Source organism: Coccinella septempunctata, chromosome 7, assembly GCF_907165205.1.
Source record: "Coccinella septempunctata chromosome 7, icCocSept1.1, whole genome shotgun sequence".
NCBI lineage: Eukaryota > Metazoa > Arthropoda > Insecta > Coleoptera > Coccinellidae > Coccinella > Coccinella septempunctata.
Genome location: NC_058195.1, coordinates 10,637,545 through 10,658,641, shown reverse-complemented (window position 1 = coordinate 10,658,641; position 21,097 = coordinate 10,637,545). Strand labels below are relative to the sequence as shown.

General features: G+C 35.2%; 6 protein-coding genes across 7 annotated transcripts; 3 read left to right on the top strand and 3 right to left on the bottom strand.

Annotated features, from left to right (window-relative positions):
* Positions 1-144: 144 nt before the first annotated feature.
* LOC123316657 (SET domain-containing protein SmydA-8) lies at positions 145-4,712 on the bottom strand. Its single transcript, XM_044902844.1, has 6 exons — positions 4,515-4,712; positions 4,317-4,434; positions 3,978-4,191; positions 3,385-3,723; positions 3,101-3,327; positions 145-793 (listed from the first exon to the last, which is right to left on the bottom strand). The coding sequence occupies exons 1-6, from the start codon at positions 4,530-4,532 to the stop codon at positions 201-203; spliced, it is 1,509 nt and encodes a 502-aa protein (XP_044758779.1). The 5' UTR covers positions 4,533-4,712; the 3' UTR covers positions 145-200.
* Positions 4,713-8,147: 3,435 nt separating this feature from the next.
* LOC123317060 (erlin-1-like) lies at positions 8,148-9,630 on the top strand. Its single transcript, XM_044903419.1, has 5 exons — positions 8,148-8,455; positions 8,512-8,592; positions 8,650-8,758; positions 8,813-9,117; positions 9,172-9,630. Exons 1-5 carry the CDS (start codon positions 8,342-8,344, stop codon positions 9,535-9,537), a joined length of 975 nt encoding a protein of 324 aa, XP_044759354.1. The 5' UTR covers positions 8,148-8,341; the 3' UTR covers positions 9,538-9,630.
* Positions 9,631-9,663: 33 nt separating this feature from the next.
* LOC123317059 (nucleolar protein dao-5-like) lies at positions 9,664-11,548 on the bottom strand. Its single transcript, XM_044903417.1, has 2 exons — positions 10,509-11,548; positions 9,664-10,454 (listed from the first exon to the last, which is right to left on the bottom strand). The coding sequence occupies exons 1-2, from the start codon at positions 11,437-11,439 to the stop codon at positions 10,108-10,110; spliced, it is 1,278 nt and encodes a 425-aa protein (XP_044759352.1). The 5' UTR covers positions 11,440-11,548; the 3' UTR covers positions 9,664-10,107.
* Positions 11,549-12,200: 652 nt separating this feature from the next.
* Positions 12,201-14,762, top strand: LOC123316622 (potassium/sodium hyperpolarization-activated cyclic nucleotide-gated channel 2-like). Of its 2 annotated transcripts, none has more exons than XM_044902793.1 (7): positions 12,201-12,521; positions 12,831-13,055; positions 13,149-13,317; positions 13,516-13,798; positions 13,869-14,074; positions 14,167-14,376; positions 14,445-14,762. In XM_044902793.1, the coding sequence occupies exons 1-7, from the start codon at positions 12,226-12,228 to the stop codon at positions 14,697-14,699; spliced, it is 1,644 nt and encodes a 547-aa protein (XP_044758728.1). In that variant the 5' UTR covers positions 12,201-12,225; the 3' UTR covers positions 14,700-14,762. The 2 variants fall into 2 exon arrangements, with proteins under 2 accessions (XP_044758728.1, XP_044758729.1); XM_044902794.1 differs by having other exon boundaries at positions 12,425-12,527.
* Positions 14,763-14,920: 158 nt separating this feature from the next.
* Positions 14,921-16,465, bottom strand: LOC123316624 (RNA-binding protein with serine-rich domain 1-A). The gene is made up of 4 exons (XM_044902796.1): positions 16,299-16,465; positions 16,133-16,240; positions 15,754-16,080; positions 14,921-15,693 (listed from the first exon to the last, which is right to left on the bottom strand). Coding segments are annotated over exons 1-4 (942 nt in total). The 5' UTR covers positions 16,301-16,465; the 3' UTR covers positions 14,921-15,188.
* A 128-nt stretch (positions 16,466-16,593) lies between these two features.
* Positions 16,594-20,794, top strand: LOC123316623 (pre-mRNA-splicing regulator female-lethal(2)D). The gene is made up of 4 exons (XM_044902795.1): positions 16,594-16,755; positions 16,849-17,030; positions 17,157-17,281; positions 19,130-20,794. Exons 2-4 carry the CDS (start codon positions 16,850-16,852, stop codon positions 19,793-19,795), a joined length of 972 nt encoding a protein of 323 aa, XP_044758730.1. The 5' UTR covers positions 16,594-16,755; position 16,849; the 3' UTR covers positions 19,796-20,794.
* Positions 20,795-21,097: the final 303 nt, after the last annotated feature.

Genomic DNA, 21,097 nt, shown 5'->3' with positions numbered 1-21,097 from the left:
TTACAATATCCTCGAAATGAATTCCACAAAGCCTTTGGCACAATTTTAACTGTCATATCGTTATCCAGTAAAATTCTGAAGCAAGGTCATATGTCAATCTTCAAAATAATTAAAGTCGTTGTGGCCACGAAAATGAAACGAAACTATTCTTCAAGCATTTATTAAATCCAAAACAATATCGAAAATTTGAAAGCCCACTCTCAAGCGGTCTCGACCAACAAGTCAAAGTTGGCTGTAAGCTGATCGTGACCTTGTTTAGCCACTTGGTACAGTTGCCCTTCAAGTGTAGTACTCGGCTCACCCTTCAATATCTTCACCGATTCCCCAAGATAATCAACAGCCTCTTTCAACTTCCTCCTCAACTGTTCCTTATCTATCAAATCTGCTGAGTACTGATTCCTGGCTAAAATCAAAAGAGGTGAATGTAGCTCGTAGAAGGTTATACCCCTAATCCTAGAGTAACCAGGTTCGACAACGTCGAGCACGTCAAGAAGCTGCTGGCATAGCTCGACTTTCCTCTCCAGTATCAAGTCTGGTAAGTCTTCCATGGTGTATCCTTCAGCTTTTCCGTAAAGCTGGGACAAGGCCACCCTCAAAATTGTCATGTAAGCGTTTTTCGGATGCAACACCGATCGGTATTTCCGGAATATGGTCTCTCTGGCTTCCACCCCTTCAGAATCTGACATCATCTCGACTGCCTCTATTTCAGCTTGTATCGTTGCGAAGACTTTCTTCACGGCAACTGCGTTAGTTGAGAAATCGCAATGGGTACACTTCCATTCGCATTTGTCGTCTGAAAACGAACGAGACATTGATTTGGCCTATTCGTTCTTGAAAGGAAATGACGTCAAGGCTGACAGATCTAGTAACCTCAGAAAACATAACAATACAGGTTACTGAAAAACTTAGCATAAGCAGATGTCGCTTTAACAAATTTCATAAATACACTGCGCAAAAAAATTAACGCACATTATGGAAATCTCAAATTTATCCTACAACTGAAGGTGTTCTCAAGGATAATTATTTTTATCAGAATTATGCATGTATATGTTATCCACTTTCAACGGTTTTCTTCAATACAGATGTTTTTTTCCAGCAGGAATAAAAAAGATGATATTATCAGATTTTAAATGTATTGGCTCCATTCTAAAATCAGTTGTTCTCGATCAATTCTAGTGATCAATAGTTTTTCTTTCGTTTGATTTCTACACTCGATCGCTATGCAACGCAAAACACGCAATTTGACCCAAGAGGAATGTGCCCAAGCGGTAGTTTTGCGAGAAGAAGGGTGGACATACACAAGAATTGCAGTAAGGTTTGGAGTTTCCCATACAAGTGTGTCCAAAATGTTGCAGTGATTCAGAGAGACAGGTATGAATGTCCGAAGACCAGGACAGGGTAGACCATGGGTAACAACTGCCATTCAAGAACGTTACTTGAGAGTTTCTTCGTTGAGACAACGGTTTTCAACCGCTCGCCTCTTTCAAATTCAGCTTGAGCAAACTCATGAGGTGCAAATTAGCACTCAGACAATAAGAAATCGCCTCAGAGAATATGATTTAAGGCCTCGTGTCGCGGCAAGAGGCCCAGCTCTTACCCCATCCCATCGAAGGGCGCGTTTGGATTTTGCGAGAGAGCATATCCAGTGGGAAGAGGCCGATTGAGTCTAGATTCTGCCTCTACCATTGTGATCGACGTTCCCTTGTATACAGACGTCCATATGAAAGATATGCTCAGTGCAATTTCCTGAATACTACTGGTTTCGGGGGAGGATCGATTATGGTATGGGGTGGAATATCTTTGACTGCTCGCACAGACCTAGTGGTCGTTGATAATGGAGCTATGAATGCTGATAAGTATATAAGGAACATTCTTGAAGAGCATACATTGGAGAAAATTTCATTTTTATGGACGATAATGCCAGACTCCATCGTGCGCGCATTGTTCAGGAATACCTTGAAGAGGTTGAAGTCTCTCGAATGGAATGGCCAGCAAGAAGTCCAGATCTCAATCCGATTGAGCAGGTTTGGGACAACCTCAATAGAAGGCTGAGAAGTTCAGAAAATCATCCATCAGCTACTCTTAATGACTTAGGAATCCAACTCGGAGAAATCTGGGAAGGATTAGATCAGAACATTTTATTCATTTTGAGTATGAACCGTCGTTGCCGAGCTGTAATTAACGCAAGGGGTGGAAATACCAAGTATTAAATCACTCATCAGCATTTCAGTATTTTGAAAATTGTTAATTTCTCTTCTTTCACGTAAGATTCGGTTTAATCCTGAATTTTTCTTCCATTTAATGTGTCTTGTTTCGTTCAAATCTTCCCGAGATAACATAAAAAATAAGTTATAAAGTCAATGTAGAGTTAACTTTCATGAAAATTGAGATTTTCAGAATGTGCGTTAATTTTTTTGCGCAGTGTAGATATAATTCAATAACTGAAGACTCCTTTCATTACCAAGATATGGTTTATATTAAGTGAAATTGAAAATTTCTGATTTGCAGAATCGATATTCTGTACCTATATATCTAGGGAAACTCCTATACACAGAATATTGTTTCGTAATTGCTAGTTTCGATACAGCAACTATGCTATACAGTTTCTGAACAGTGACTACTGCATTTAAAATACAGCGTACTGTATAGTCTACAGTTTCTGTACTCTAGGGTGATTGCTGCATTTGAAGTGCAGCTTGGTGTACAGTTTTTGCACAGTGACTGCTGCATTTAAAGTGCAGTTTGCTGTACAGTTTCTGCACAGTTACTACTGCATTTAAAATACAGCGTACTGTACAGTGACTGCTGCATTTGAAGTGCGGCTTGCTGTACAGTGATTGAAATAGCATCGCTATTTTTTGAAGTGCAGCTGTATGTCAAATTCAGTTTTTACTGTACAGTAACTGCATAGTCCAACGGGACATATACGATCCTTTTTGGTGCAGTTACTTCATTACAGTCACTGCAGTCAAGTGAAGCAACGATGCTAGTTTTACAGTGTTTTTGTACATTGCCTTCCTAAAATATAAAGATAGGTCTGCGACTGGATGATGAAAACAATTATACATGGAGTGTCTTTCTACGCCGACATTCAACTCACCCAGTGGATCTGTTGAAAGAATGACACCATTGTCACATCTATTACACTTCAAAGAGCTCATATGAGTCCCAAGCTCCGTCTTATCGCTGCACCTGTCACATTTGCAATCGAAATATTTGCTCTCCCTCAAAAATTCCCTCCTCACTAAAGTCGGCCATAAGGAATACGTGTAGCTACTGAATATTTCTCCATCCTTCGCTATATCTACCGCCGCTCTCACGCTAACACTGAAACGTGACTTTCCTGAAGGACTTTCCTCAAGAATTTAACTCCAAATGACATACTTATAGTCATCCTTATCTCCTGTACCCGTACACTCAATAGAATGGACAATGTTCGACACACAATTATGGGACAATATGGCCAAATTTGGGTACAGGCTCCTTATAAGGTACCCAGAGGGCGCTCTTGCCTCGAAGGCGTTTATATCCAGGATGCCGCAGACTGTATGAATGAGTTCTTCGGAAAACCTGTCGCATTTACAGGGACCTCTCAAGTATTCAACGATATTAACCTGGTTGAAATTCCATAAGGGCTTATCTTTTCTTTCTTTCAAGTGTGCCTCCATTGGGGCTATCTCTTTCTCCCATCTTTCTGGGTTTCTTTCCTTCGCTAACAGTACTCTGAAAGAATCGTGACATTATTATAGGAAAAAATTGAATGAGAATGAGGAATGGTCCGAGATATTGATACCCGGTACATCTCTACAAGAAAAGTGGCGGACTCTTGATAATATCAGATTTTGGTTAGTATTTCACATGTGGTGAGACCTGGAGATGTCCACAAAGAAGATCTCTGTAGACAGATATCAAGGTTTGATGAAGTTCCAAGAAAATTATATAAAGTAGAGGTTAGGCTAATTTTCTAAAAATATTACCTGAGGGGTGTGATACATTCATATTGTAGACAGACTGCCGAAGCATCTTCAACAGGTTGAAATTTCACCCCTGCCTTAGAGAAAACTTCGCATTCGTTTTCCTTATGACATGGAATATTTTCACATTCTGTACAGCAGACAGGCCAGCCACACTTGGAACAGAGGGATGTACCCTCTAGTGCGTTATAACAACCAAGACAAAGTGGTGGACTATCTGTAAGCAAATGATCAACTGTAGCAAGAATCAACGAGATGATATCAAGTTCTAACATCATCGCTGATATGACATTATTTGAAATAACGATATTAGTTAACTTGTTTGTTATCCTATCAATTTACCTGATTTCGGGCCATAAGCGAAAGGTTTCTCAGTAAAAATCAAATCGCCTGCCTTCAAATCCTCCGAAACAACTGCGAAACGACCTACCTCATCATTCCTTCTCACGATAAATCTATTCTGAAACAGACGAGAATAATGATAGGAAGTTAATTCGAGAAATTAAAAAATGAATAAAAAATCAAACCAAATAGTCTTACCTTGTTAGCGTCACTCATAATTCTCACAAAAAAACCTGCTATTTCCCTGGTTTTCACGAAACTTTGGGTAGTAATAAACAACAATTTTACCAGATATACTGATCGACAGATATATAAACCTCCGGAGAAATATCGAGAATACTGACTAAAATAATTTGGCACGTGGAAGAGACTTAAATTTAGAACGCTTTATTGATGTTTTCGTACGTTGTGAAAGGTCTGGCAATTACATATATTTTGATCCTTTCCGAAAATTTCTAGAGCTCTTTCACTAAAAGCGTCAATCAAATATTCTTTCGTCGTTCTTACCCTTTTCCCCCTTGAGTTGATCTAATGCCTCTTTAATATGCTATGTTTTTATTTATAAACGTGCTTTTTCGTTCTCCGTTAAATGAATCTTTATAAACGCGATGTAGAACGTTTGTTGAATGTTTTCCTTAATTTGATTTCAGATCAACATTCATTGGTCAACTTGGTTTAGGCTTTTAATCAATAAATATTCAATTCTCCACTTCTACTCAACAAGTTTCATTTATTTGAAGTCCTCAAATATTACATTACAGCGTTAAAAGTAAAACACGAGATATATCTTAAAAGAAAATCGGCCCAAAAGGTTAGGTTAGGTTAGTCTAAACCGGTAAAAATATTAAATTTTTTTCATTATATAAATTCATCAGTTTAGATCCTTTCTAGTGCCTGAGTTGTTATATCACGAATGTTATTATTTTGGTTTAGGTGAAGCGAAATAAAAATGACAAGCTACACTCTGTAAATTCAGGCATTCCCTGCTCAGGTCAAAAATCTATTGAATATTTGTGAACATATTTTTCGAATTCTGAATTTCTGGCAGACGTGTGATAATTTCTATGTAGATTCTTTTTGTTGTTGAATATTTTCCGCTCGTTATTTTCATTTCATACTTAATTGTTGGATATTCCAGATAATACTCGTTGACTGTTCTTTTTGGCTCTGTAAAGGCTGATGAGCAATTTGGAAACCGATATTTTGATTACAGAACGAACCTAACCAAAAGTACGAATAACAAAAGTTTTCTAGTAGGTATAAAATGGCATGTATAACAAGAGATTCATTCGGTGAAAAATTTCCAGAATTGTCTTCTAACAATATAAGAAATGCCAATTATAAATCAACTTATTTTCGATACTGTTATACTCTAGTCAAATCCTGATCGATAACGCAGTACGGAAACGCAATGAAGTGTTTCAATTAGACCACGTAAAATTTTCTCTGCGAAAAAAACTCTACACTTTCTTCTCGTCTTCGTAAACTATAAAGAGCAAGAGCGCCAAATCTTTCACAGAAGCAGTCAATATCCCAGAACAACAAGCAAAATGTGTTCATTCGCATCTGTAAGTAAATTATTTAAGATTTTATAGTTTAATTTGTTATTCCTTCCATGATTTTTCATGTGTATATATTTTCAACTCGAAAGGGAGAGTGATTTTTTTATTCCATATGTATTATAACATGCATGTATCTTAAAAAAACATTTTGAAATATTTAGAAAACTTTAATTCACACCTAAAATATTTTTTTTAAATAAAACTTTTTTTTTCATCATTGAACGTACGCAGTTGAAAATCCTAAGTACCAACCATTCAAAAAAAATATTCAACACAATTGCTGTCAATATATAATCACTTTCACTACAAAATTGGAAAAATGTATAATTTTAGCAAAAAATTATACTTACCATGTATATTTAGTAGTTTTCTACATGAACCATATTATTAATGATATTCATATTCACGTTTGAAAATGAATCATTTCATTTTTTTTTATGAATTGGAACGATCTTCATTTCCCAAATTGCACCATTTCGGAAATGAATATTATTTCTCCACATTTTCTGTTTGTAATTTATCTCTTTTGTTCACAAATATTAGTTGAGGGCGTGTGAAATGGTTATGACGCATTTTATATGTTTAACTGTTTTCAGCTTTTCACCGTTTTAATTATCTGCTTCTTCGTTGTGTTTTCATCGACCACTGCTCGTCCTTTACTTGCTGGTAAGTGTAGTAGTGGTAGCTTTACTTCAAATAATTTTGTTTTATTCAATTCCACTTTTCTCTCAAACAAACCACCGGTAATTGAAAAAAATTATAGGGATATTACTTATTTTTTGGAACAAGTTGAAAATCGCATATATCAGGTAGAATTTGAACTGAACTTTGGTATAACCAAATATCCCTAAAAAAACTACGTTTTCAAATGACTAATCTACGAATACTTTCGTAATAATTATTATCATAGCTGTTCAAATATTCCTTCCCGCGAAATATTTAAAAATTTCCTGTTAAATTGTAAAATACCTACTCAATGTCTGAGTCAGAAATTTTTGAAATTCATACAAACCATCTGAGTTGAACTGAGCTATAAAGATTGTTCATCAGCCAGCAATCTGCATTGTTTACTAATACGGAGTAAAAATTGTCTTAAGAAACAGGAAACTATAACGACATATTTAAATATAGTCCATTCTAAGCTTCTAATTCAAATGTAGGTCTACAAGATGGACGTTTGAAAAACGTATATATACCTATCTATGATGAATACCTATGTGTTCCTATACAATGTAAAATTTTTCATTACACAAATCAATTATTTTGTGAAAGGTGAATAAGATAATAATAAGAAATCATATGATTACTATACCAATTCAGCCGAAATAGATAGAGGATTTCTTACCTTCTTCCGGAATATTTTCATACAAAAACAAAATAATTGGAATGAATATGGAAACTCATTAGTTTGGTATATTCTGTCTCAATACATAGATGTGAAAACAATGAAATGATAAACTCCAAGTTCATTGAGTGTTCTATGTTCTGTTTGCAATGTTAAGAATAAATGACTACAGAACGTATCAATTATTGGATTTTGCGCCTAGGAATAAAATCGCTTATAAATAACAAGAAAAAAACTTATCATTCAATTATAGGTGAACGCTTTAGCAAAGCCTAGAATATCTGGAGCATTACACCAGTAGTTTATACTGAAGCCCAAAAACAAATGTCAGGGTCAAAAAACCTCCACCAAACATTTTCCCTTTCACTTACAATCAGTATCATCCGTATGATTTTTCAGATGAAGACAACCAGCAAATTAGGTACAAAAGAGATCATTCCCATGGCATAACAGGTCCTGTTCACACTTACGTGAAAACCGACAAACACGCCAATTTCAAATGGGGGGTCAGACATCACGTTGGACACCACTACGCTGGTAAAAGATGAGATCTTCGAAGTTCAAACTGAGAAAGAAACGAATCGTTTTACATTCGTCGATAAATTCGTTAATGAGTTACTGCGCTGCGATAACAATACAAAGCCAGCTATCTTAGATCGATAGTTTTGATTTATAATGTTTCAATTGTAAAAAAAACCTAACTTTATATTTTCTCTAATGTAACAGATTATTTTGTACAATAAAAAATTTATTATTTCATATTGATATGAAATTTTTATGATTTGCATATCATTTTAAGTTTTTTATCTCTATCTCAGCTAGGCTGAGCGCTGAACCCATATTCTGTGCTCGAGTATTACTGGTTGCAGCCACAGAAACAGAACAAAAATTCAGTATCTTCAAGAAAGAAAAAGAATAGGTAACCTAAAAAAAGGCAATGTCAAAAATATCAACAAACCGATAAAAAATCGATTTTTTCTGCTTTCGTATGAAGATATCGAACATTCCTCGTTATTAATTATGCATAAATAACTCTTTTAAGTATGATACACATCATTCACTTTGTACACTGAATAATAAAGTTCGATTCGATCCATTACGTGTATTCTTTTGTAAAAATGTCTCGTTATCTGGACCACATACTGATAGGCGGCATTTTAAGTTCGCTTTTTATTATATACAATTACTCATTGCACAAAATTGAGGAAGGCCATGTTGGCGTTTATTATAGGGTAAGAATATGAAATCCTAAAAAAAATCTGGAAGAAGCGAATTCTTTACTTTCTAGGGAGGGGCTCTTTTGCCAGACCTCAGTAATCCAGGATATCATATGTTATTTCCTTTTTTAACTTCGTTCAAATCAGTTCAGGTAATCAATTTCAGAGCTCCAACATTATATTTTTTTCATCCATACAATTTTTAATAGGTTACACTCCAAACTGACGAAGTCAAAAATGTTCCATGTGGAACGAGTGGAGGGGTTATAATATATTTCGACAGAATTGAAGTTGTTAATCATCTTAATGCTAATAGCGGTGAGAACCCTTCAGTGATCCATAATTCAAATAATCAAATTTGAATTTTTGTAGTACTGGATATCGTTAAGAATTATACTGCTGATTACGATAAGACCCTGATTTTCAACAAAGTGCATCATGAACTGAATCAATTTTGTAGTACCCATACTCTCCATGAAGTATATATAGATCTCTTCGATCAACTTGATGAAAACCTGAAACAAGCTCTGCAGAAAGATTTGTTAGAAATGGCACCTGGCCTAAGAATTCAAGCTGTTAGACTCACCAAACCGAAAATTCCAGAAGTTATAAGAAAAAATTACGAATTAATGGAGGGAGAAAAAACAAAACTCCTTATAGCTGTTCAACACCAAAAGGTTGGATGAGTTGAAAATAATTTGAAGCATTCAAGTTATATTATTTTATTGCAGGTTGTCGAAAAGGATGCAGAAACTGAACGAAAGCGAGCTATAATCGAAGCTGAAAAAGAAGCTCAAGTTGCCAAAATACAGCACGAGCAGAAAATAATGGAGAAAGAATCACACCAAAGAATATCCCAAATTGAAGATGAAATGCATCTTGCTAGGCAGAAAAGTCGCACTGATGCAGATTTTTATAGACTTAAACAAGAAGCTGAAGCTAACAAACTGTTATTCACACCGGAATATATAGAACTGAAGAAATATGAATCTTTGGGCCAAAATAGCAAGGTCTACTTTGGTAGTGAAATTCCTCACACTTTTATACAAACTGATAGTTCAGCAAGTGTAATGAAAACATTGGATGTGAAAAAGTGAATTTCTAAATGTCATTCTTTGTGATATTGCTCATGTGTTAAATGTTTGTCATTGTTATCCTTCTTTCTACCAAATATATAAATTTTAAGGTGATGATTTTATTATTCAATTGAAAATTCAGCAAAATCCATAAGATTTCAGTTTATTAAAAAAATATTCAGCTTAAAACTATGGGTGTGGTGGTATGAGATAATCACTGTTCAAGAAACTATTTGAAATCCCTACATTGCTTTTACAGGGTGTACCACTGTGAGGGCCCATTAGAAGTTTACAGAGAATTATCTGGCACAACAGTAACAACAAATCTTCATTGAAAATATGTAAATAATTTTCGATCAAGACAGATCTTAAGACACTAATTGGAAAAACAATATCAGTTTATTTTATTTGAAATAAAAGCTAATAAATACTTCATCACATAGAAAAAATTTAAGTGTACCAAAACATTACAAAGTATAACAATACAATATGTTTTCTTTCATATATGTTCCAAATATGAAAAATTTCATATTTTATTAGCATTAGTTGTTGATCATATATCAAAGAAAACGCCTCTATATTCAATGCATACTATTTTTTCTTGAAAAAACTCATCAATGTAGGTTGATTACCAGCCAAAGCCTTTCCCTTCTTCCCCTTAGCTGTAGGTTTTTGCGGTGGCGATTTCTTTTCTTCTTTTTCCTGAGGTTTAACCACTTTTGGTTTCTCAGCTTCAACTTCAGTTTCTTCATCTTCTGAAGCACTAACTAGAACATATTCTGTTTTAGTAACAACAAATCCTTCATCATCTGTGTAAACTTTTTCAACGGCTTTTCTTCTTTTATTCTTGGGAATTGTCTCTTTAGGTTCAGCTATCAAAGGCTTCTCTTCCTCTGAATCCACATTTAATTTTTCGTCCTCATCATTGGCAAAAAGATCTAAATCAAAACAAGTAAAAAAATCTAATAGAACAAAATAAAAAAATCACATACCATCCTCAGAGTCACTTTGAAGTATTATTCTTTTCCTTTTCTTTCCTTCTTGTTTCTTTTTATTGCTTGCTTTCTTAGAAGGCTGCTTTGCATCTGAAGTTTTACCATTAGAATTCTCTTCAGGTACTTCATTTTTGGGAACAGCTTCCTTAGATTTATCATTTATTACTTCACTACTTTCTGGTTCATTTTCTACTTTCACTTCAACTTTATCCGCTTCCTGATCATTGCTTTCCATTCTGGGTCGTTTTGTTACCCTAGGCTCCTCATCAGAAGAGGACAATTTGTGTTGGTGTTTATTTTCATGATTTGAATTTTGTGGTGTTTGGGAGAGAAAACCTGCAAGACCCCCAGGTTTTTTCTGAGTATTTATCTTAGAATTATTCGTTGAAGTTGATTGGTTTTGCTTCTTTTCACAATTTGCTTCTGTCTTTGGTACAGGCTTGAAGAACATAGATGACTTCGGCTTCTCAAAGTTCTTTTGAGCAGGGGGAGGAGGCAACACCTTCGACTTAACCAATCGCTCAGAACATTTTTCACCAATAATGCTTCCCTTCGGAACTTGGAAAGTTGAGGCAATTTTTTCTGATATAGAAATAGCGTTAAAATCGATTGAGTTGCTTTTTTGTACACTGTACACAACTTCATCGGATATCAAACTAAATGATTTCTTTTTCTCATACAGCTCTATGGAGTCAACAATTTGTATGTTGTACTCTCCCGTTTTTAATTTGCCACAAATTAAATATGTGACGGAGATCTTTCCTGGATATAGGTTATCATCGGAAATATATTTTTTTAATATGTACTTGGATTCCCTTAAGCTCACGTCGAATTTTTCGCATACTACGGAATTCGTTACTATTTTATCTTCGTCAAAGACGAGTTCCTCTATTTTCTGCAGTAATAATTCCTCTGTTGAACTATCCATTATGTACCTTTGATGAAATTCAGTATTTGGCTTGGTGTTTTATTTATGGAGCAATTTTATTTGAAATTTTGTTTCCTCCGCGCATTTTTTTTAGGTTATGTTAATTTTCCATAGAAGATGTTCGGAATGTCACTTCTTGTTCTTCTTCAAAAAAATTCCTTGGAAGTCAGCACAAAAAAAACTTTTCTCTAACAACACTAAACTAACTTCTTGAGGAAGGAAATAAAATTATTCATTTTATCAGTTCACCAGATATTCTATATCTAAAAATATGAGTGTATCAACTGATTTACATTTCAAACGAGCATTGGCGCACCCATTGGGGCACGGGTGCCCCCCCCAAGCGTCGAAAAGCTAACTGATTTTGCTATGGTAAAACCGTAAAAAACCACTTTCATCAAACTTGCAGCTAGGCGTGCCCCCCCCATAATATCATTCTGGGTGCGCCACTGCAAACGGGGCATGTAACTGTGAATGGCCGCACAAAACACTTTTATCCTTCCCTTTTATAGAAAATGTCCATATCAAATCTATAAATAGGTCTAGACTAGCTGCTTTGAGGTAATTTGATTATTTGAAAGGAGAGGAATTGAGAAAGAAGTATGTTCTACATCACATCCCTAAAAAAACTTAAATGCACGAGGGAGGGATCTAAGTAAGATTCCTTAGATCTTAAGATAAGTAAGATCTAAGGGCGTTCCACCACCAAATTTCCATAGAATTCAGTTAAATGAAAAAATTGTCATATCACGAATGACAAATTTTTAAAAAGCTACACTTGTTCCAATGACTTCGAAAGCTACAAATACGCAATACAAATCAGCCTTTGAAGGACTTTATTGGACAGTTAAACATATAAAAGGACACAAGTGCAACTTGGTAGAAGAAGTAGATCCGGTAGCGAGATTTGTTAAGTCAGGATGGTTTGTCCCAGCGCGAAGGTCTTGGAAAAAATTCGTTACTATCAGCGAAAAAAATCCAGTCACCAAGATCCATATGAAATCAACTTATAACATAAGAGTAGAAAATGTGAGGCATTTGGAGAAGTACTATTGCATGATACACCCCTTTAGTGAAGGCCGGTAAATGTGAATATCTTACAAAAGATCAGTTTTTGTAGTCTGACTCGGCTGTAATTTTTCTTTAACTTAACGGGTTTTTGGAAAGTTTAATAGTGAGTCCAATGAATTAATTTGCTCAATTGGTTTAAAGCTGGGCCGAGTAAGCGCAAATGTATTTAAGGGGTGGCTAGTACTGCGCGCTAAAATCTACAATCTACAAGAGTCGTACCGGTCCTGAGCAGAATCTTCGATAACTTCCTGATTTTCAAGTTTCCGCGGAATGCTCCAGATTTTTTCAACTCGTCTATTTGAACCATCAATTTTTTGCAGTTTCTACTGGGATACTATAATGTCTGTTATTTACATCGTTCAATTGGAGTCTGTTCCTGTGCTCATTATGGCTTCTGAACATCTAACTGCTGCGCCTTACCACTGGTTCACATTCCTCATCATTTTGAACATCTTCTGTGCGGCAGATATAGTGATATCTTTTTTCTGCGGGTATTACGATGAGGCTAACCAGAAGATTGTTCTTGAAGCATCGGCTGTAGCCAAGTAAGTGATGTTACTTCAGAACCTGCATAGTTATAAGCGTATATCCGTGCCAACCAGCAAGTTTTTGGCAATAATTCGCTTAATAATTTCCAGAAAATACATTTGCAGTTACTTCTTCTTCGATTTGATATCAGTTCTTCAAATAAACCACATTGCTGCGTATACTGGATGGTTTGAACAGAAAGGCTTTTATAATGCCCAATGGGTGTTCAGATTTGCCAGGATAAAAACAATATTGAATTACTCTGATGAGTATAGGATAGTGAGTATAGCTTTTAATTGATACTTTCATACTTTCCTTCAATTCTTGTAATAATAATTTCTCATTTTGTGGATTTGTATTAGAAAATTTCACCACCCGGTTCCAATATGTGCTGTTTTTTTATCGATACATACTAAATTTTCCCTAGCTCTGTATTTCAATGAATTAGAAACGAAATAACCTAAAATCACCTTTTAGAGGTGGAATATCCCAACTTACATTTTCAGAACAGCAGCATATATAAATATTTGGATTATATTTTTCCTTTGGGTCCTGTATCTGATAATAATAGTCAGGTATTCAGATACTGACGAACCAGTAGACAATTCGTTTCACACCATTATGATTATGGTATTGGAAATGGTTCAAACTATATTCCTGGTTAGAGTACCAAGATCGGTATCTGAAGAACCATGGTACAAAATGTTGGTGTATCTACTGTTATTATTTACTGGACTATTCCTCAATATGTTCATAGCCGGTAAGCTTCCAATATCACAAATTATAACTTTAAAGTTATTGAATGTTTCAAAATTATTACTGACTCCTAGCCCAAATATTGCAAATATACACTTGTCGAAACATCTCGAAAAACAAGTACAGCCACTTGATGAACCAGATCGAAGCTTACACAAGATTCAAGCAAGTACCACATGAAGTAAGCAACAGAATTAAAAGCTACATCCAATTCAAATTCCAAAAGACAGTTTTCAAGGAGAAGTTGATATTGGAGACTATATCTAATTCGTTGAGAAACGTGAGTTTCAAGGCACAAAAGTTTTGTTCCTTTTAGTTCCAAATTTTATTTGAAACCCATTTTACCAGATATTTAATAGAAGAATTTTCTAGGAGATAGTGTGGCATTTATGCCAAAACTTCATCACAAGGGTGGAAATATTCAAAGATATGCCCCCAAATGTTATGATGAAAATTGTTATGTTGTTAAAACAGGAAATTTATCTCCCTAATGATGTTGTTGTACAAACAGGAGAACTTGGTACAGAGATGTTTTTTATTTACGTTGGTGTTCTTGCCGTTTATACACCTACAGGAAAGGAGGTGAGTTGGGAATGTTAAATTCAAACATCTTGGAAAAATATTGCTCAACACATAACAACCTCTTTCAGATATGCCACTTAACCGATGGCGATCATTTTGGAGAGATTGCACTTTTACTAAACGAAACAAGGGTAGCGAGTTGCGTAGCAATCGACTTCTGCGAATTGTACCGTCTCACCAAACGTGACTTCAACGAAGCCTTGGAATCTTACCCTGCTGCGAAAATGAGAATAATACAGTTAGGTCAGGATCGTTTCAAACAAACTGAAAAAATCATTCAGGGGACAACAGTAGAACACTCCGATGGAGAATTAGATGACTAAGATTTGGGATGCTGTTTCGAATTTTCCAATGATGAAAGTTAAATAAAGTTATACTCATCCACATGTCAATTTCTTTTTTGAGCAATATCAATAACCTTTCATTATCCAATAATTACATTATTTTGTCCAATAGAATTAATAAATTTTCAGGGTTAATTTAACTAAAAAATGAAACAGTGAAATGAATCATTTTTGCGTTCAGGAAAAAATGAAAAATTATGTAGTGCTCACAACTTATACTCATTTCTCAGTCATAAAATTACAAACTTTATCCATATTTTTTTTTACATAAAATAATCTAAACATAATGGAAAAAAAAACAATTTTTATTAATATCTATGCAAGTTTCTTTCAATTACATATTCTCAAGAATTACTCACAAGAATAATTCACTCACACAAATCCACAGTGGAACAGTTGAAATAATAAAATACTCATATGAATTCATTACCAATCATAGCATACTTCAATTTAGAATAAAAAACTTACTTATCTTGAACTACTTGAACTCGACCTACTATGTTTCCTTCTCCTGATGGGGCTCCTTGAATGGGGCCGCCTTCTGGGTGGGCTCCTTCTTGGAGGACGTAATGGGCTACGCCTCCTGAACCTAGGAGGAGTTCTACGATGCATGGGAGGTCTGCGCATTGGAGGATGAGGTGGACTTCTTCTTGGTGGAGGGGGTCTAGGCTTTGGTAATAAAACTGGTGCTGCAGTTATCTCTTGCCCATCTATTTGTCCACCATCCATGTGTTTCATAGCTTCTTCAGCTTCATCTGGGTTGCTAAACTCTACATAGCAAAAACCACGACCGAGATGCTGATGAACGTGGTCTTTGGGAAACTCGATTGACTTAATGGTACCATAAGTGCTGAAAATTTCCATGATATGGTCTTTATTTACAGTACGAGTCAAACGACCTATGTGTATTTTGGTTGGTCGTGGTGTAGGAGAACGCCTCCTTTTCTTCCTTCTATCAGACCTTGAACGAGACCTGCAAATAAATTTGAATAGTCTATGAGTATTTCAAATATTCGAAAAATGAATGACATACCTGGATCTTTGGCGAACTGGTTTATCATCTTTCACGGGGGACTTCCTGTTATTAACTTCTCTACTTTTGTTTTCCTTATCCTTTTCCCTCTCCTTAGATTTATCTTTCTCATGTTCTTTATCTTGTTCCTTATCAGGGACTTTTTCTTTCTTAACTCTGTCTCTAGGTTTAGCAGGTCTTGAGCTTCTTGATCTTCTCTTCACATTTCTTCTTTCATTTTCACTACTAGAACTAGAGGAATCAGAAGATGAACTACTAGATCTAGAGGAGCTTCCTGAACTGGAACTGCTTGAACTCTTGGAACTAGAAGTACTACTGTCGGATGAACTGAAATAAAATATATGTTTACAATACTCCAAGGAAAGTTTTAGAATACTACCTTTTGCTGCTCTCACTAGAACTAGATGCACTACGTCTTTTACGATCACGACCTCTCTCTTTCTTCTTATCTTTCTCTTCCTTTTCAGAATCTGAACCTGGCTTGGCCCTATAAAAGAGTAAAAAATTAACCTATTTGTTGAACGTGAAACGTTGAAAAAACTTGCATTTTAACTTTATATACTTAGGCCGTTCTAAGATTTCGTTTCGTCCAAAACTTTAACACTTCCTGGGTGCAAATTTTCAGTTGAAAATATTCTGATAATCAAATGCAAACAGCAACCCCAAACTTATCGTCAAGCAAGCATTTTCCACCACAGAGTAATTTTCCTCAGAACACAGAACATCAAATAATTATATAATTTGAGAAATCTTCTTCTTGGTGTTGCGATCGTTACGGAAGAAAAATGAATTCATAGGGATTTTCGATTTTGCGAAATGTCAAATGTCAAATGAAATCGCTGTGCTGTGGCATCATTTCTCCATTTGTGTTTGAATTGTTTAAAATTAGGAGCGGAAATAAGTGGCATTTTAGATGTATTCAAACAAAAGGCGAAATTTGTGTTGTGTTTATTTTAGGACAAATCAATTCTAGTGCTGCTTAGTGCCTAATAAGTCTAAAGAGTAAGTATATAGTCTATTCGTTATTCACCGATATGCTCATAGTAATGGCCGACTGAAGCAAAACGTATTTATGACATTTTTGATGAATTTCAGAATGTCTGAACCTAACGAGGGCCATCGGTCCATCAGCCCTGTCGAAAAAGAGAAAACGCCTTCGAGGGTGGTGATTGCCGATGGAGAAATGGCCAATTTAACCAACACGGAGTGGAGCAGCCACTGGCGGCAACAAGACTCCTACATAATGACATTGGAAAGACGAGCTTCTGCACAAGAAGGTACTTAGTTCAGTTATTGTCTAGTGAGACAGTGTTATCTGTCGACATCTGTATCTTTCGGTGCAGTGTTTTAGTGCTGAAAAGTGAGATGCGGTTGAGTCAGAGTGTAATAAATAGTGTTTCTAGGGGAATTGGCTGAGCTTCGACAGGTTGCAGAGAAGATGAAACAGCAACTAAGTGAGTCGCAGCAAAGGGAGAAGTTCCTAGTTAGGAGAATAGCAGTCAAAGAACAAGAATCCCAAGATCTTGTGGTCAGTACCAACAAAGATTTCTCAAATGTTCTTAACTTTGTGCTGCCCTACGAAAGAGTGTTATGTGAGTTTGCGAATCCAAATTTTCGGCTTTGTGTTCTGAAATCATTATGGAGCGACGGTGTTAGTTGACTGTGCCGTATGGGCCCAGTTTGTTCGAAGTGATGATTTAACCGATTTAGAAATTGGTGTAGTGATTGGTACTTCGAAAAATTCACCATGAAATCTACTACTTTGTTGTTGCAAGTTTTGATTTGTAAAACTGGGTCATTTTTCACTTCTTGAAACCATACTGAATCAAGATGAAGAGGGTCAAGAGGGAATGAAAACTTGTGTTGAATCAAGAATTGTTTTTTCTGGACTCCTGATAAGACGGCAAGAAATTTACAATAGGAAAATTAATCGACCAAGGAAATCGATTGTGATACAGAAAACAATTGCTCCCACCAAATGAGAGGCTGGGAAGTAAAAGCGTTCAAATACATTTTTTGTAGTTCTGAAATAATTGGCTTTTGGCAATTATATTGCGTATCAAAAATCCATAATTAAATTTGAAAATTATCTATTAATACCTTCATTTTTACATACGATAAAATGGTTCAAAGAAAAAAAATTATTTTCAATTTAGGATATCTCTCAAGTGTGATATTCTGCTCTTGCATCATTTTTTTTAAATGTTCCCATGAACCCTTTTACTTCCAGGCCCCCAAATATGGGTGTAAATTGAATAAAATATTTAAATTTAGAATTTAATAGAGTATATATTAAGAAGTGAAAAATTGCCTTTATTTGTTTATAATTATCTTTAAAAAAATGTTCACTATGATCAGTTATCATTTTTGAATGATGTTAAATGTGGATTTATCAAGGAAATGTGAATACTGATTTGTGTCTCGGCAGGAGGTGTGAAAAAGGCTCCAGTAGAAACCATGGATTTTTCACCAAAGTTAAGGACATTTGAGGACTTTAGATATAATTTCTCTATTGATAGTAGCAGATTTTCTGCAAATTGTTGAAAATAGTTATATTTTGGCAATAAATATCTCAACTTCAATGAGACTTGCCAACTTATTGAGCAATCTTTCTTCTCGTAATTACCATTGAAGTTGTTGCAATGAATTTTCTTAGTAATTAACAAAAAGCATCATTGGCAGACCTTCTTTGTTCTGTTCATTTCTTAAAAATTCAATTGTAGGTAATTGATACCTGTTAATTCGCTAAAATTTCCACAAAAGAAATTACAAATTAGTTATATGCTTATCAGACTTGAGGAAGAATGTGAATATTGGAATGGATTTTTTACATGATTTGTTCAAGATATAACGCAGCATAATATGTTTCTTGTTTGTTTACTGCATTTTCTAAATTTACACTCTTGATGGAAATTTACTTGATTTGCATATTTTGCCGACTAACACTTGTTAGTTGTTTTCTAGTGAAATTATCAGGCTATTAAGAAAATATTCATTTCTTACATTACTTGACAGAATTCATTCAACTTTAGATAATTTTCTTAAAATTTTCAACAATGTGTTCTTGTTATTATTATGGAAAGTGTCCTCAAATTCAGTATTTGAGCAGAGGAATTAATAGCCAACATGAAATGGGGAACTCAAAAGGTAATTTCTTTTGAGCACAATAAGTTCAAATAATCCACTGACAACATTGATATTTTCTTCAATTTAGACAGACCAACAGATTTTTTCCAACCTCAGGTAAAACGTATGTAAGATCTGTTTGTCTTTATCAACTCAAATTGGAGAAAATGACAAATCCACTTCATTGATTATTAATGTTTGAAATCAACATTTTAATGCTTCATACTAAATAATTCCTTTATTATCTCAGCTCCAGCTCAACGAACTGAAGAGCAATCAAGTACCTACAGCGTCGTCTCTACGAAACATGCTTCTGGATCCCGCCGTCAATTGCATGTACCAACAGTTCCGTAAAGAAATACAAAACCTCCGATCCAAACTTGAAGACACGCAGAACGAACTGGCGGCATGGAAGTTCACACCCGATTCTAACACTGGAAAGAGATTGATGGCGAAATGCAGACTTTTATACCAAGAAAACGAGGAGTTGGGCAAGATAACCAGCAGCGGTCGAATAGCGAAACTGGAAAGCGACCTGGCATTGCAAAAATCGTTCTCCGAAGAAGTAAGACAGTCTCAAAACGAACTGGATTCTTTCCTTGCGGATTTGGACGAGGACGTTGAGGGGATGCAGAGCACGATACTGATACTGCAGCAGGAATTGCGTAAAAGTAAAGAGACGGTTCAAATCTTACAGAAAGAAAACAGTACTTTGAAATCGGCGAATTGTCGGGCCAACGGTGACAGTGTGAATAATTGTGAACAGGAAAGGACGACAGACTCTGAGTCAGAGGGCGAAAGGACTCGCGCTAAACGGGTTCGCAGGTCCTCAGTCTTGAGCATCAATTATAACGAGGATGATACACTTGTTATAAATACGAACGGTGATGTTGCCATGACTTCCGATCCCGAATAGGTAATCGTTCTCTCTCTTTCTCTCAGTGTCTGGTTGAAAACGGTGAACGTTTTTTATGTGAAAGAAAGATGCGCCACACTTTTTATTATTTGATTGATTTCGTAATGTGCAGCCTCCGTTCTTTTTTACAATTGCAATAAAAAAAATGTGATATGAAATAAACAACTAACGGTTACATTATCTTTCATTAACATTTAAATAGACTCCCTCAATATTCTTCAAAATGAAATTAACATACAATTGACTATCAATGTCTATAACTTTCCACTACACTTAAGAATTTTAAATTTTCAACTCGATATTCAGTTATTCAAATATAATCTGAAATAGTCTAGAATTTTTTGTGACTTTACAGTTTTTCTTCCAAAAAAATTGTTTTGGCCAGTGTACAAATAATCCTGTTGCATGGATCACATTTTATGGAATTTGCTTCGATTCGATTCTTCAAAAATTTTATCATAATTGATTCCTATTTATAAGAAATGTAGTTATTTTATTCCATTGTTGTCCAGAGAATTGAGTTGAAGTAATGGTATAAAAAAATATTTGGGAGGCTGCGTTCCGTTAACAAAATATTTAATTGAAGCCATTTATTTAATTTTTAAGGCCTAATAATCCAGAACTAATTGGAATATATTCAAACTAAACATTGAGAGATGAGAATTTCAGGTAAATCGAAGTTATTGGAGTGCGTGACATTTTAAATGCCCTATATAAACTGATGAACAGTATATGAAATTGTACATGAAATTACTTAGAAAATTGTGTTTTTTTCTATTACTCTTGTGAAATGAAATCAAAATAATTTGTGCTACACAAAAAATTAACTATCTGCAGAGCAGACAAAAATATATATTTGAGTAGTGCTGATTCGATTTTTGCTTTTCATCAATGATGGAATCGAATGAAATTCTTACATCTCACATGATTTGATGACGAAAGACAGAGTTAGAATCGTTTATTTTATACATAGAATTTCAATAAATAATTGAACAAGTTCTTACTGCCATTTTAATTTCTCCTCTCAAAGAAAAACTTGGAAAGTGGTGATAGTAAAGTGTGCTCATGCCTTTATATCTCATCCGCCGCTGATTTCGAGTTTATCGTTATTCATGGGGGCTATTATCCCTAGGGAATAAGATGTTTTTAATTGGCAGAAGATCACGTGAACGTCATTTACCAATTGTTCTTAGGGTGTGTTCATAAACTTACTCCGAGAGTAGAGTATGAGTATGGTCATCATAGGCGGAAATAGGGGGGGGGCCGTGCCCCCCCCAGATGTCCCCGGTGCCCTCCCCAGAA

What these genes read in the sequence shown, in the direction of transcription:
- LOC123316657 (XM_044902844.1), bottom strand. An exon ending in GGAGATAAGGATGACTATAA is followed by an intron (nt 3,328 to 3,384) that starts GTATGTCATTTG and finishes GTCACGTTTCAG; the next exon opens with TGTTAGCGTGAGAGCGGCGG. An exon ending in TCTTTCAACAGATCCACTGG is followed by an intron (nt 794 to 3,100) that starts GTGAGTTGAATG and finishes GTTCGTTTTCAG; the next exon opens with ACGACAAATGCGAATGGAAG.
- LOC123317060 (XM_044903419.1), top strand. Translation starts at nt 8,342, where the DNA reads ATGTCTCGTTATCTGGACCACATACTGATAGGCGGCATTTTAAGTTCG. An exon ending in CTTCGTTCAAATCAGTTCAG is followed by an intron (nt 8,593 to 8,649) that starts GTAATCAATTTC and finishes AATTTTTAATAG; the next exon opens with GTTACACTCCAAACTGACGA. An exon ending in TAGCTGTTCAACACCAAAAG is followed by an intron (nt 9,118 to 9,171) that starts GTTGGATGAGTT and finishes ATTTTATTGCAG; the next exon opens with GTTGTCGAAAAGGATGCAGA.
- LOC123317059 (XM_044903417.1), bottom strand. Translation starts at nt 11,439, where the DNA reads ATGGATAGTTCAACAGAGGAATTATTACTGCAGAAAATAGAGGAACTC. An exon ending in TCAAAGTGACTCTGAGGATG is followed by an intron (nt 10,455 to 10,508) that starts GTATGTGATTTT and finishes GTTTTGATTTAG; the next exon opens with ATCTTTTTGCCAATGATGAG.
- LOC123316622 (XM_044902793.1), top strand. Translation starts at nt 12,226, where the DNA reads ATGACTTCGAAAGCTACAAATACGCAATACAAATCAGCCTTTGAAGGA. An exon ending in GAAGCATCGGCTGTAGCCAA is followed by an intron (nt 13,056 to 13,148) that starts GTAAGTGATGTT and finishes AATAATTTCCAG; the next exon opens with AAAATACATTTGCAGTTACT. An exon ending in ATACACCTACAGGAAAGGAG is followed by an intron (nt 14,377 to 14,444) that starts GTGAGTTGGGAA and finishes AACCTCTTTCAG; the next exon opens with ATATGCCACTTAACCGATGG.
- LOC123316624 (XM_044902796.1), bottom strand. An exon ending in TCTAGTGAGAGCAGCAAAAG is followed by an intron (nt 16,081 to 16,132) that starts GTAGTATTCTAA and finishes ATTTTATTTCAG; the next exon opens with TTCATCCGACAGTAGTACTT. An exon ending in CCAGTTCGCCAAAGATCCAG is followed by an intron (nt 15,694 to 15,753) that starts GTATGTCATTCA and finishes ATTTATTTGCAG; the next exon opens with GTCTCGTTCAAGGTCTGATA.
- LOC123316623 (XM_044902795.1), top strand. Translation starts at nt 16,850, where the DNA reads ATGTCTGAACCTAACGAGGGCCATCGGTCCATCAGCCCTGTCGAAAAA. An exon ending in ACGAGCTTCTGCACAAGAAG is followed by an intron (nt 17,031 to 17,156) that starts GTACTTAGTTCA and finishes TAGTGTTTCTAG; the next exon opens with GGGAATTGGCTGAGCTTCGA. An exon ending in AAGAATCCCAAGATCTTGTG is followed by an intron (nt 17,282 to 19,129) that starts GTCAGTACCAAC and finishes TTATTATCTCAG; the next exon opens with CTCCAGCTCAACGAACTGAA.